The sequence below is a fragment of the Phaseolus vulgaris genome, chromosome 3 (genome assembly GCF_000499845.2).
Source record: "Phaseolus vulgaris cultivar G19833 chromosome 3, P. vulgaris v2.0, whole genome shotgun sequence".
NCBI classification, from domain to species: domain Eukaryota; kingdom Viridiplantae; phylum Streptophyta; class Magnoliopsida; order Fabales; family Fabaceae; genus Phaseolus; species Phaseolus vulgaris.
The window spans coordinates 31001539-31015486 of NC_023757.2; the positions used below are offsets into that span (position 1 = coordinate 31001539).

A 13948-nucleotide genomic window follows, 5' to 3' on the forward strand; every position below is an offset into this window, starting at 1 on the left:
ATATTAGAATTTGGAAGTACACAAACCACCCACTTTATTCTATTCTACTAGTCCTAACAGAGAACTCACCCTACAGAAACATTTGTTTCTATTTTCTCTTCTCTGTTTTTATAAACCCTTGAGCCTATGTTACCAAGGCATGTTTGTCCATGAAAACGTAGCTTCAGGAAATATAAAAGCTTGATGTCATCAACAACAGTAACATGATAAATAAGTAAAGGGGTGTATTAATATTAGATAATACCCTGGTGTGAACATATAATACTTTGACAATGATATAGTCATCATCTAATACAGTTCAAATTGTATCGTGTGTATTCAAATGAGCTCAATCCACTTTCAATGATTTAAACGAAGGAATCCTGATTAGCCCAATGTGAAAAATGACAGGTCTAATACATTTGGAATTTTGTCTTTGTTTTCTCAAAGATCTCTTCAGCAATCATGGCTTCATTACCATCTGCTCTTTTGATTTCCAGTGTTGCTTTCTGATAGAATCCAGTACCTCGCAGTGCATCTGCAATGAAATCATCAAACCCAATAGCAATTGCTGCCTCAGCCTTTGCTCCATAAACTAACCTCTGTTACAAAAGAATACTATAATGAGTTAGCTCTAAATATGATAAATGTGGTATAAAGGAAACACATAGGAAAATCAGGGCATTGCAATTTCCAACCTTAATTCGAGAAAGGTGGATTGCACCAAAGCACATGGGACAAGGTTCACAGGAAGTAAATATTTCACAGTCTGTAAGTTCTATTTGGTTAAGCTTCTTACATGCCTGTAAAGAAAACATTGCATTTGTTAGTTTTTGTTTATCATTCACTGCATAATGTTTCTTACACCTAAATTATAAAAAAACAAAACATGCAGAGTAACTCAATCACATTTCAGTTCTTTTGGAAGTTAAAGCCTTAACCACCAGCCAACAACTTGTCTAATTATAAACCTGTTGTTCTTAAAGCGAGGTATCAAATCTAGTAGCATTTTCAAGTATACATTTAAATTCTTCACAAAGCAGCAACATTTTCATCTAAGACATAGTCTGCGCACTAAAATTTAAACAGAAATCAGTACCCCTAAAGCGTGCATAGCCTTATACCATTTGCATAAAGTATAATCTGGTCAAATCTTTAGGCATCCTATCTAAAATTTAAACAAATACTAACAAGAATTTAACCACTTTCCAGAAGGAGTTCACTGAAACAAAGAAACATAGGTTAAATGGTGATGTGTCTTAAATACTAACATGATTTTGTTCTACATGTATCAGATCTCAAAACTAGTTGTTTAGAGCACATGTTGTCCTAAAAGTAATCTCAAAGAGTGCTTGATAATTGCCCCCAATGAGCTAAAACCAACGGATGTGTCTAAGGTTTGAGTGGTATATTTCTATGAAATCTTGCCTGTTATGATTATGATCCATCTTTTATAGTTTCAACCATTCCTATCAGAAATTGTAAATTCTTAATCAGTAGATCCCTTTGGTAAAAATCTTGAATATCCACCAACAAACCAGTATCATTGCATTTAAAAAACACAGGACATAAGAGACAACAAAATCGACACTTTAAAAATAAACCAATAATAGACAAACATATGTTTGAGTCCGAAAAACACAAATATTTACTAAAAGAAAATGTTTTTCATGTTGTACAAGGGCATCATTTGCCTATTCAAAATCCAACCTCTCTTATTGCTGTCACCTCAGCATGAGCAGTTGGGTCTGTGTTTCTCAGAACCATATTGTGGCAACTAGCAACTATTTCACCCTTACAAACTATAACAGCACCAAATGGGCCTCCATCTTTACAATCTACCCCATTATATGCTTCTTCAACAGCTTTCGTTACAAATTTGTGGTCTGTATCCTGCACAACTAATTAAACAACGACCACATCAAAAGAAAAGCAATTAAGAGACTAGTACAAAATATCAAGCAAGCAAACAAAAACACCAACTGATGCTTTACATGTTGATTTACATAAACAGGCTTTGAAAGATTAGATATATAATACATCATTTGTTTTCAAGCCTAATGTTTGCCCTATGAATACTAAATTCAGGTTTCTTTCTATTGATGAAATGATAAGACATGCACAGGACTCTGACATCTGAAACAAATATAAAAATTGACCTCGGAAAATATCAAGAAATATGAGGCATTAAACGTAAATGCATCAATGAAGTCGGCCATGGATAACTAATCGAGCAAAACTGCAACAAGAAATCTAAACTATGCAAAAGAATTACCTTCATGGTGACCAGCAAACTCAGAAGCTACTGAGACAGTCCCATCTTTAGTTTCCACAACTGAAAGAATCAAGAAAAGAAAGAAAAATAAATAAACACAACGAAGTAAATGAAACATTATATTCTAAATATCCAATACTTGTTCTGTTGTTCAATTAGGTAGGGAATTTCAATTTTCAAGGATGCATGTAATCAATCCTATGAAACTTCATATTTCCCTGGTGACTTTATATACTTCATTACTTCTAATACAAAGTCCCAAAAGAATTCAACGCTCTGCAAATATCATCAACACAACCAAAATGTAGCATGCACATATTGCAAAAAGATTCAAAAAAATCAATGCAAAGCACAAAACCATGAAAAGGGTAAGCAAGAAAAACACATAATCGTACAATCACACCCGAAAAAAATAGGAATCTGGAAAAACTAAATCATGTACTTAACATAAAAATGAGTACGATAAAGAAACAAGGTATACACCGTTAACTTCCTCCATGACAGGAGCGTTCGATTAATGAAGAAGTTGTCGGAGAAAGAAAAAAATTGTTGTCTAAAGGAGGAGGAAGAATGGTAATCGTGAAAACAGAATATGCTGAGTACCTTAAATAAAACAGAGGACATGTGAATCTTATGCAACTCTTATGATTAAAATAACAATAAATAGATTAAGTAATACATTCCCTAGGCACCATGATTTGGTGGCATGAAATTAATAATGAAATATTGAAAAAAAAAAGAAAAAGGAAGAAGAAGATGCATGATTACCGTGTGATGTGATTGATGTATCTCTGTCGTACTCGTCACACTCCCGTTGTTGTTTTACGACTTTATCCTATGCATGCATTTAAGTAATAAAAAATTTCAAAGTTTTAAACAACTCTAATTAATCACGTATCACATGGGATTACATTTTTTAATCATTCCATGTAAACTATGAATTCATTTAATGCACACTAACAGAAATTGTATAATGTACTTTTAAAATTTTAACCTTATTATTACTGATATCCTAAATTTTAATTCTTTACTCATCAAATAAAATTATAACTCAAAACATTCTTGGATTTAATTAAATTTTACCATATAATTTTTTTAAAATAATTTAGAAATTATATTAATATTTTCTAATTTGGCTTCTTTGAAATATGTTTTTAAAACAATAATAATTAAATATAAGGATTTTTCAATACATGATTCAGTTTCATATAACTAAGGACAGTGATTAATATATTAATTTCTCTACATTATAACCTTATAATGTTCTTTTTTTATATTTAAAATACATTCATTTCACTAATTTTAAATAACAATGCTAGTAAATTTAATGTATATTTTAGTAAAAAATAATACAAAATTTGTTCATTCGTCTATTAAATGGAGAGGGCTAAGAACGAGTTGCATGGGGTGCTAGAGCACGGGCGGTGGTGTGAGAATAAGGATGAAGTTAAAGATATGGTTAGAGATTTTTTTAAAGCTGGATTTGACGGGAACGAAGAGTTGTTGGTTAAGTTAGATAATGTATGTTTTAACTCTATTTCTGGAGTGGATAATCAGATGTTAGTTGGAGCTTTTTCAGAGGAGGAAATTAAGGAAGCAGTGTGATGTTGTGATAGCTCAAAGAGTCCAGGTCTAGACGATTTTAATTTGGGTTTTATAAAGTTCTGTTGGGAATTCATTAAAGTGGACATTATGGCGGCGGTGAAGGATTTCGAGTTCTGCGGTAAGTGGCCTTGAGGTTCAAATGCCTCGTTCTTATGTCTGATTCCAAAGAATGAAAATTCGCAGCAGCTTCGAGAGTTTAGACCTATTTTGTTGATCGGATGCCTGTAAAATTATTTCGAAGGTGTTGTCATTACGTCTGAAAAAGGTGAATGAAGTGTTAGATGAGATGTTTGTTGGACAACATGTTAGTTGCCAATGAAGTGTTGGATGAGATGAAAATAAGGAAGAAAAGGTGTGTCTTCTTTAAAATGGACTTTGAGAAGGCGTACGATTCTGTGAGATGGAAGTTCATTTATTATATGTTAGAAAGAGTTGGATTTTGCAGAAAATGGATTTGATGGATAAATGAATGTTTAGAGTAAGCTTTTGTGTCAGTTCTCGTGAACGGTAGCCCGACCAGGGAGTTCTTTCCGAAGAAAGGACTTCGATAGAGAGATCCACTAACTCCTTTTTGTTTCTTATCGCGGCGGAAGATTTGGCGGGAGTGTCTAGGATGGCTGTCGAGAAAAATTTGATTGATAGCCTGGAGATTGGTAAGGAGAAAGTGAAGGTAAACATGTTGCAGTACGCTGATGACACTATATTCTTTTGTGAAGCAAATGTTAAAAGTGTTTTCAATATAAAGGCGACATTGAATTGTTTTGAACTATCTTCTGGAGTTAAGGTGAACTTTATGAAGAGCAAGATAGGTGGTTTTGGGGTTGAGCAAATAATGATTCAGCGTTTTGCGACGATTCTTAATTGCAAAGTCATGACAACTCCTTTTATATACTTGGGTTTGTCGGTAGGTGGGTATCATAAGAGAAAGGCGTTTGGGGCTGGAGTGATTGATAGACTGAAGAGAAGATTGAGTAGGTGGAAAGATAGATTCTTGTCTTTGGCAGGGAGGATTTTTCTGATTAAGTTAGTATTGTCTTCTATCCCATTGTTCTATCTATCTCCATTTAAAATGCATGTTGCGATGGCAAACGAGATCATGAGTATCCAAAGGAATTTCTTATGGGGGTGGGGTTCTGATGGAAGAAAGGTTGCTTGGGCTTCCTGGAAAAAGGTATGCGGAGCTCGTGAGGATGGTGGTGTTGGGATTATAGACTTAAGGACCTTTAATTTGGCATTACTAGGTAAGTGGATATGGTGTCTGAGGTCGGATAAGGATGGTTTGTGGAAGAAGGTTATTGACTCCAAGTACGGGGGATGGAGAAGTCTAAGAGAGGGAGAGAAAGATAGCAAAGATTCTCTTTGGTGGAAAGACTTGAGGGAGGTATGGAATTTGGAAGGTTGGGGTCAAAATTTCGAAGAAGCTATCAATTGGAAGGTGGGTACTGGGACGGATGTTTTGTTCTAGAAAGATAATTGGATGGGGAATGGGGCTTTGAAGAATGCCTTTCCGAGGTTGTTTTCCCTAAGTTCGTCAAAAGCATCTATGGTGGCTGAATTCGGGGATTGTGATACAAACCCACATAGACCCCAAAACCAAGTCCACAAGAAGATGACCAAGGATACCAACTATGAAGGGTCATCTCAACAATCAAAGGAAGACCTCATCAGTAAGAGGATTGGACAAGGTCCAGAGCACTTGAAGTTCTTCCTACTAGTCTTCTTAAATATTTAGAATGTTGTAAATAAATTGGGCTCAAATGAGGGGTCCAAATAGTATAAATAAGCTAGAATAAAGTATCTTTAGCATAGTATGGGGTGTGGGTAGCATTCTAGCTTGTTCCTAGCCCATTTGAAGACATTTTGACCTAGTTTCTAGAAGGATAAGCTTAGAATACGGGATTGACTTAGTCAAACCCTATGGCTGCCCACTTTTTTTTCCCTTTTCCCATTCTATCCTCTTCTTATTTTCCAAAGCTCCTAAATCTATACATAGGGAAGCCTATCTCATGTATTGATATGTTGAATGAAGAGTAAAGTTACTATACACAAATTGTGTTAGAGTTTGTGACCATTGTCTCTCTAAACCTTGGTCTTATCTTATGAGTGTTGTGAGCTCTCAAGTGGCGGCATCTACACTTATCTAGGATTCAATTCACCATCCAAGTGGCGTGCTCCTTTCACAATTCCATATCTCCTAAGTTTCCTTACACTCATCTTTTTCCATTCCTATTTTCAATTCCAAAATATGTCTTGTTCTTGTTTTTGCTTCCTTTAATTCAATTCGGTCCATGTATTGCCCACCTTGTGTTTGCTTAAATTCCTCACCTATATTTGTCATTCATTCTCACCATTAATTGTGTTTTTCCTTTGGCCTTATGGAAACGAACCTTTACATCTACTTAACACTTGTTAAGTTAATGTCCAGTGGGAATTTTCCTTAGGCTTCACACCAATATTTTTCCTAAAATCTAAATCTAAGTAAAATGTCACTAATCAAATGAACAATCCTAAAATCAACTCACATCAGATTAGAACAACGGAAAGTGGGAGTGGAAGTTTGTCTAGAGAAGGAATTTATTTGAATGGGAGAATCAACTAACGTGTCTACTTTCTCAAGAAGTCCAAGTTGAGAGTCTTGACTTGGAAAAGGAGGATATATAGGTGGGTGTGGAAGGAATGGGAGGGTTTTGGGTAAACGGTCAAATCTGCTTATCACCGTCTAATGGAGGTTAGCGCATGGGAGAATGTTACGATGTTTAAGAAGTTTTGGAAAGTTAAAGTTGTACCTTATACACTAGTTACGGATTGGAGAGTGTTGGAAGATAAGTTAGCCACTAAGGCTAATCTAGACAAGCTAGTAAGCTCTATGTGTAGTCTTTGTGGGGTTGAGTAGGAGACTAGTACCCATTTGTTTTTCGAGTGCAGATTTGCATGGTTGTTGTGGAACCATTGCTAAGTATGGCTGGGGGTGCAGAGTGCGTTTCACAACGTCCCACTGCTAAACTTCTCTCAGTTTAGGATGTGTAATGTGTCTGCTTTAGTAAATGAGGTTTGGGGAGTGATTTGGATTGCAGTAGTCAACGAGGTTTGGAAGCATAGAAACATGGTAATATTTAAAGGGGGTATAGTGGATGTAGTGGAAGTTTTTACTTTGCTTCAATTAAAGGCTTGGACGTGGGTCACATCCAAGTCACATTCTACGTTGTTTTCCTTTTTTGATTGATGTCTTGACCCTTTGGTTGTATCAGGATGGTCTCATGATGTACTCTTTTTAGATGTAAGATTGAGCGCCTTAAGGCACCGTTTGGATTAGGGGATGTACTGCTCACGCGGACGGATGTGAGAGTCATCCCCTTGTTTGTATCTAGAGATCAATGAGGGAGGAGGGGCACAGAAAGGGGGAGAGGAGTGATTTTGAGGGCTTTGCAAAATTGAAGAGAAATAGCAAGGAAGGAGAGAAAGCCACGTAAGCATTCTTACAAATACAATTTTACCCTTCACATATAATAAAAAATAATTTAAATTACTTAATTTTATTTGATTTTATTCCATATAAATTGTAAATATCTAAAAAAGTATTTATTAATCTTGTATATCTATTTTTTCCTTATTAATCAGAATTAATAAAATACATTAATTTGAAATTTTAAGCTTTATAATAATATAATATAATTATATAATATAATAATAATATTATAAATATTTATATATTTATAACAGTAAATTTTTATTAATATTAATAATATAAATGTTTAAATATTAAAATAAAAATAATATGTAAAATTAATTTATAAAATAATAATGTTAATTAAAATAAATTTTTAAAATAATGATAATAAATATAAATTAAATAAATTAATAATAATAATTAAATAAATGTACTAAATAATAATATTATTAATAATTATTATTTTAATTTTATATTCTTTTATTTATAATTAAAATTTTACATTATTTTAATTAACTAAAATTTACAAAAAAATATTTTTTTTATATACAAATGTAAATTTGTAATCTTACAATTTACACTATTCAAAATATATTTAAATATTCTCACAACTATCACATCATTCACGTTTTTCAATAAACTTTCTTCACACATCCACTTTAACATCTCTCAATCCAAACAACTTCAACTTTCTTCACACTTTCTTTACACTTTCACTTTTTTACACCCTCAACTTTCCACTCCCCCTCACCCTCTAATTCAAACAAAGCCTAAGTGATTCTCTCTAGATTTAGATAGGTGTTTTCTGTTAGGCTTATTTGTGAGTTTGCCTAGTATGGTAGGTTAAAGGTTGTTGTTGTGTTTATGTATAAGGGTTTGACCACCCCTCAAGTGGTCCATATTTATTTATTTTTTATTATCGATAATTTTTTTGTGTGTGTATATTTTAGTATATTGGCATATTTATATTTATGTATTATATTTTATAAAATTGTTCATTAACAAAGAAATTTTAAATTGTATAGATTAATATTAAAACGCATACATTTAAATAAATATATAATTCGTGGTTCCTATTATTGACCCCATTTTCAAATAAACGTTCTTATAAATTATTTTAAATTTTTCTCATATTTGAATTATTTTTTCGTAATGTTTCTATAAAACAATATAACAAATGTAACACCCCGGAAAATATTATCATACTAGTCGGATAATTAAAACCAAAAATATATTCTTGTAAATATATATATATATATATATATATATATATATATATATATATATATATATATATATATATATAAACATCACAAAATAAAAGCATCTATTATTATTAATGTTTAGAATTTGGTTTGAGAAAAAAATAACCTGAATTAATATAAAACTTTTAACTACTACATCACAAAATTTTGTCATTTTAGATCAATGATCAATGATCATTGTTATTATTATTATGATTATTACTAAAACTAATATTAATAATCATATTTTTAATATTAATAATTATATTAATTATATTAATAATATAAATAAAAGTATTATGTTGTAATTTATTAGCATTATTGGTATTAATAATAATAATACTATTACTAAAATAATAATAATAATATTATTGTTAATAGTAATATTAATAACAATATTAAGAATATTATTATTTATATTAATAATATAAATAATAATTTCATTAGTAACATTGGTAATAATAATAATAATAATAATATTATTATTATTATTATTATTGATATTAATAGTTTTAGTAATAGTATTATTAATATTAATATTTTTAATAGTATTATTAATTAAAATATTAATAAAATTAATAATAATATAACATTAATATTACTAATAAAATTATTATTATTAATAATATTAATACGAATAGTAATAATGGTAGGAATAATAATAGTAAAATTAATATTATTATTATTACTATTGTTAATATTATTAACTTTTATTATTAATGTTGTAAATGTTCTTAATATTATTTTTATTTTTAATAATAAAATTATTAATATTATTAAATTTTATTAATATTATTATTATCATTAATGTTAATATTATTATTAGTACTATTAATATTAATAATATTTATATTATTTTTTTAATATTATTATTATGAATATTAATAAATTAGTATCAATTTTAGTTTTTTAACAATTTATTTTTTATAATTTGTATGTAAAATCAGTAGGTAACACATGATTTTACTTGTTTGTAGATTCAAATACATATGGATAAAATCTGTAGATAATTTTTCCACCTTATCACGTCAAAATTATGTACAGATTTTATCTGTGAATTATTGATGTCAAACTACTTCATTATTATATGGGAAAAAATTCGTTGATAATTTAATTTTATGTAAGGATAAGAATTTTTAGGTAAAAGTAGTATTTAAGTCATTATTTATACGAATCAAAATTTGTAGGTAATTATCTGTTGGGAACTTGAAAATTTCTTGTAGTGGCGCCAAAAGTCATGTAAAACATAGTTTATATGAGCAACATATCTTAATAGATGCAAGTATTATTTTTAACCTAACAAACAAATGCGTGTTCCTATTAGTTTTGTGTGACCGAACAAACGTAAACTTATAAGTCTATTTAACCCAACACTTTTAATTGTACATTTCGTCTTAGTTTATGTGATCCCAACTCACATTTTATGCATTTTAATATAACTAATTGAATGAGATAGGAAATAAGATCCGGAGAGGAACGTGGATAATTATAGTTAGGTGAATTTGGAAACAAAGGAAGTTAATTATTTTAAAAATGAATTTGGAAACAAAGGAAGTTAATTATTTTAAAAAATGATGTTTGGATGTTGAGGTGGTATTTTGCAAAATACATTTGAAAATGTGGACATGGATGCACTACAATTATAACAAGGCAGCTCTTTCTCTTATTAGTGTTTATGTTCAATGATTTGTATTAAAATGACAACTAAATTATATTGGCATGGATAGACGAAGTAGTAGGCACAACAATGAATGAATGCATGATGAGTATGCAAGTTATGTGTTTGTCTGGTCCGAGAATATCATTTATACGATGGTGTTTACTTTATTCATAACTGCTCGTCAACCTAAAATACATCTTATTGTTTTGCAAACTTCAATTTCCTTTGACAAAAATTGTTTGGATTGTAAAAGCAATCAACAACAAATACTCATTTTTACTATGACATTTTTCTTTTCATGGAAAAGAGGAGTGAAGCCATATGCTATGGATGCCAAACTTTAAATAGGAATGGTCGGATTTAGCTGAAACAATTGAAATATTTTTTTATGTATGATGGATGTAGTAGAGTCTTTTCAGAATTTATATTGTTTGGGATAATTAAGTATGAAACTTTATCTGTACATGTCCTTTATGCCTTCTATTATTTTCATTCTTTTTTTACTGATAAAAAAATATAATTAATTTTGCTCAGATAAAGTAATACTTTCTTAGTATGTCCTCCTTCGTTTAATCCTATACCTATTTTCCTTCTTTATCATGATCTTCTTTTCCTTTTTTGCTTTCATTTTTTTTTTCTAAAAAAAATGTATAATGAAAAAGGATTGTTTTACATCCTAATCAATTTTGCCAATGATTAATTTACCTAAAAGAAATCTCATGATCATTATTACCGTTAATGAAGATGAATATTCCTTGTCGATGTGGTGCATCTAATGGAGCGCACAAAATCGCAATGGAGAAAAGGAGGTTCTAATGAACCCTAATTGCAAATAAAAAAGAGACAATGACTTAAGCATAAAAGAGGGAAAAACAGAGAAAAGAAAATACAAAAGAAATTCTTATTTACTTGTATATTAGAGAGTAAAATACATGGTGTATATATAAGAAAAAGATTAAGACCTAGCTGAAACAGAAAAGGAAAGTTGGGCCAAACAAACAAAGCCCAATAACTTAAAACAGAAAAACTAAATATGTTAACACCCCCTCAAGCTGGGGAGTAGATATTTGTCAAGCCCAGCTTGGATTTGAGAGTAGAGAACTGTGCGGAAGCAAGGGACTTGGTGAATATGTCAGCAACTTGCATGGCAGAAGTAATGGGCAGCGGTTAGAGGAGACCAGAGTTAAGTTTTTCACGAACTAGGTGACAATCAATTTCGATGTGCTTGGTGCGTTCATGAAAGACTTGATTGGCGCTATTTGAAGGGCAGATTTGTTGTCACAGTACAGGGTTGCAGGCTGGGAGAGAGGAAGATGTAAATCCTGAAGGAGGTAAGACAACCATTGTAGCTCACATGTGGTGGTGGCAAGGGCTCTATACTCGGCTTCGAAGGAGCTGCGGGAGATAGTTGGCTGCTTCTTTGATTTCCATGATATTAGGGAGTCTCCTAAGTAGATGGAATATCCAGTGACAGATTTGCGTGTGGTAGGACATGTTGCCCAGTCAGAGTCACTAAATCCACAAAGGTGAAGTGAGCTAGTATGAGAAAAATATAGTCCTTCACCAGAGGCGCCATTGAGGTAACGCAAAAGACGTGAGACAGCTTGTTGATGATGAGTTGTGGGTGCAAATATGAATTGGCTTAAATTGTGGACAGCAAAGGCGATGTCAGGTCACGTGTAGGTTAAGTAGATTAGACGTCCAAAGAGTCTTCTGTATTGGAAAGTTGCATCAGCATCAAGAGGGGAGCCTTGATCGGGAGAGAGACGGGAGGTATGAGTCATAGGAGTGGCCACAGGTGCAGAGTCAAGCATGCCAGTTTCGTGAAGAAGATCAAGAGTATACTTGCATTGACTTAAATGAAGACCATAACTGTTGCGAGCAATTTCCAATCCCAAAAAGTAAGTGAGATGACCTAAATTTTTTATCTTGAAGTGAAGGTGAAGGGATGCAGTAATTGTATTGATTTCCTCCGTGTCATCGCCATTTAAGAGCAAATCATCAACATAAACAAGAATAACAGTGAGTTTATCGTTATTGTTAGAATGGATGGCTTTAAACTAAGGGGGGGCGGGTGAATTGTTTAAAGAAGATTTTTGCAAACTTTTAAAACAAGAATGAATTTATCTCAGGAAACAATTGATAAGAAATTCAGTTTACCAAAAACAGCAAACAAAAAAGTACAACCAGAAAAACAATCGGTTGTTTCACATAAACAATCGGTTGTTTATACCAGCAAACAACAAATAAAACTGAATTTAAAGAGTTAAGGATAGAGAAATTGTACACAGATGTTTATACTGGTTCACTCCAAACCCAAAGCTACATCCAGTCTTCTTAGAAACCCTGAGGAAATCTACTAAGCAATCACAACTTGATCACTTACACAACAACCAAGAGAATGACCTTGAACACCTCAAGAAACACACTCTTCTTGGCCAACACACCAACACCAAGATTGTTGATCTTGATCCCCTCAAGAACACACAGCCAATCTCAGCAAACACAGAAACGAAACTTGTTTTACAAAGAACAAGGATTAAACTTGTTACAGAAGATAATCTGAAATCAATACAAGCAGAATCCTATTCCACAACTTTGATCAATCACAAACTTTCAGCAATCTCAGCTCTTTGAAAAACTCAAAAACTCTTAGCAAAAACTTGTCAAAGATTGATTCTCAAATCTGTTTTTCTGAATTTATTCAAAGATGTAGTTTTTTTTATCAAATCTTAACAAACTCTTAAATTGCATTAAAAGATTGGTCAAAGCATTTAATGACTGGAGCGTAAGCAGTTAAATCATTTAAAGCTCAGTCAAAGATAAAACAGTTTTTCTGTTATGGTCCCAAAACAAACAATCGGTTGTTTCTTCGAATCAGTCGGTTGTTTTGGTTCTTAACAGTTCAACCATTTTAAAAACAGTTTTCAATCTTTTTCTCAAAACATATAAGTACAAACAATCGGTTGTTTCGACAAAACAATCGGTTGTTTTAACTTAGTTTGAAACATTTTACTTTCATAAATATTGAGATGCTTATGCTTTAGATTCGATCAAGGGGTGGATTGCAATATTCAAACTACCTCAGAACTATACTAAACCAGCACAGCAACACCAAGCACAGCCAAGGCTTCAACATCCTTCAAAGGGTTTGGATTCTTCAAAGCTTGAACACCACTTGGTTCAACAATTATTATATTTAAGAAAAAGAGAATGATCAACAGCAGAAATAGAGTAATTATTTGATAAAAGAAAAGTAGAAAGTTTGGCGTACCATTGGCGACCAGCTTGACGAAGGCCATACAAAGACCGTTGAAGCTTGCAAACATGCGAGGGAGAAGGAAGAGAGAGGTCAGGTGGGGGGTTCATGTATACCTGTTCATGGAGATCACCATGAAGAAAAAAGGCATTATTGACATCAAGTTGTTTTAAAATCCAATTTTTGGTAGTGGCAATAGCAAGAAGAAGGCGGAGGGTAGTGAGTTTAGCAACAAGTGCAACAGTGTCTAAGAAATCAAGTCCTTCAAGTTGGGTGAACCCTTTGGCAACAACTCTAGCTTTGTGGCGCTCAACAGTGCCATCATAATGGTATTTGATTTTATATACCCATTTACAACCAATAGTTTTCTTTCCTGGAGGGAAAGGGGTAAGTTGCCAAGTATTGTTAGCAGCAAGAGCTTGAAGCTCATCTTGCATGACAGATTGCCAAGAAGCATGTTTGGAGGCTTCGTTGTATG

General features: G+C 32.1%; 1 protein-coding gene across 4 annotated transcripts; it reads right to left on the reverse strand.

Moving 5' to 3' along the window:
• Positions 1 to 204: 204 nt before the first annotated feature.
• On the reverse strand, positions 205 to 2887 carry LOC137807097 (guanosine deaminase-like). Of its 4 annotated transcripts, none has more exons than XM_068607551.1 (5): positions 2738 to 2887; positions 2255 to 2314; positions 1690 to 1880; positions 678 to 782; positions 205 to 581 (listed from the first exon to the last, which is right to left on the reverse strand). In XM_068607551.1, the coding sequence occupies exons 1-5, from the start codon at positions 2751 to 2753 to the stop codon at positions 393 to 395; spliced, it is 561 nt and encodes a 186-aa protein (XP_068463652.1). In that variant the 5' UTR covers positions 2754 to 2887; the 3' UTR covers positions 205 to 392. The 4 variants fall into 4 exon arrangements, with proteins under 4 accessions (XP_068463652.1, XP_068463655.1, XP_068463654.1 ...); XM_068607554.1 differs by having other exon boundaries at positions 2858 to 2879; XM_068607553.1 differs by having other exon boundaries at positions 1690 to 1872; positions 2858 to 2874.
• Positions 2888 to 13948: the final 11061 nt, after the last annotated feature.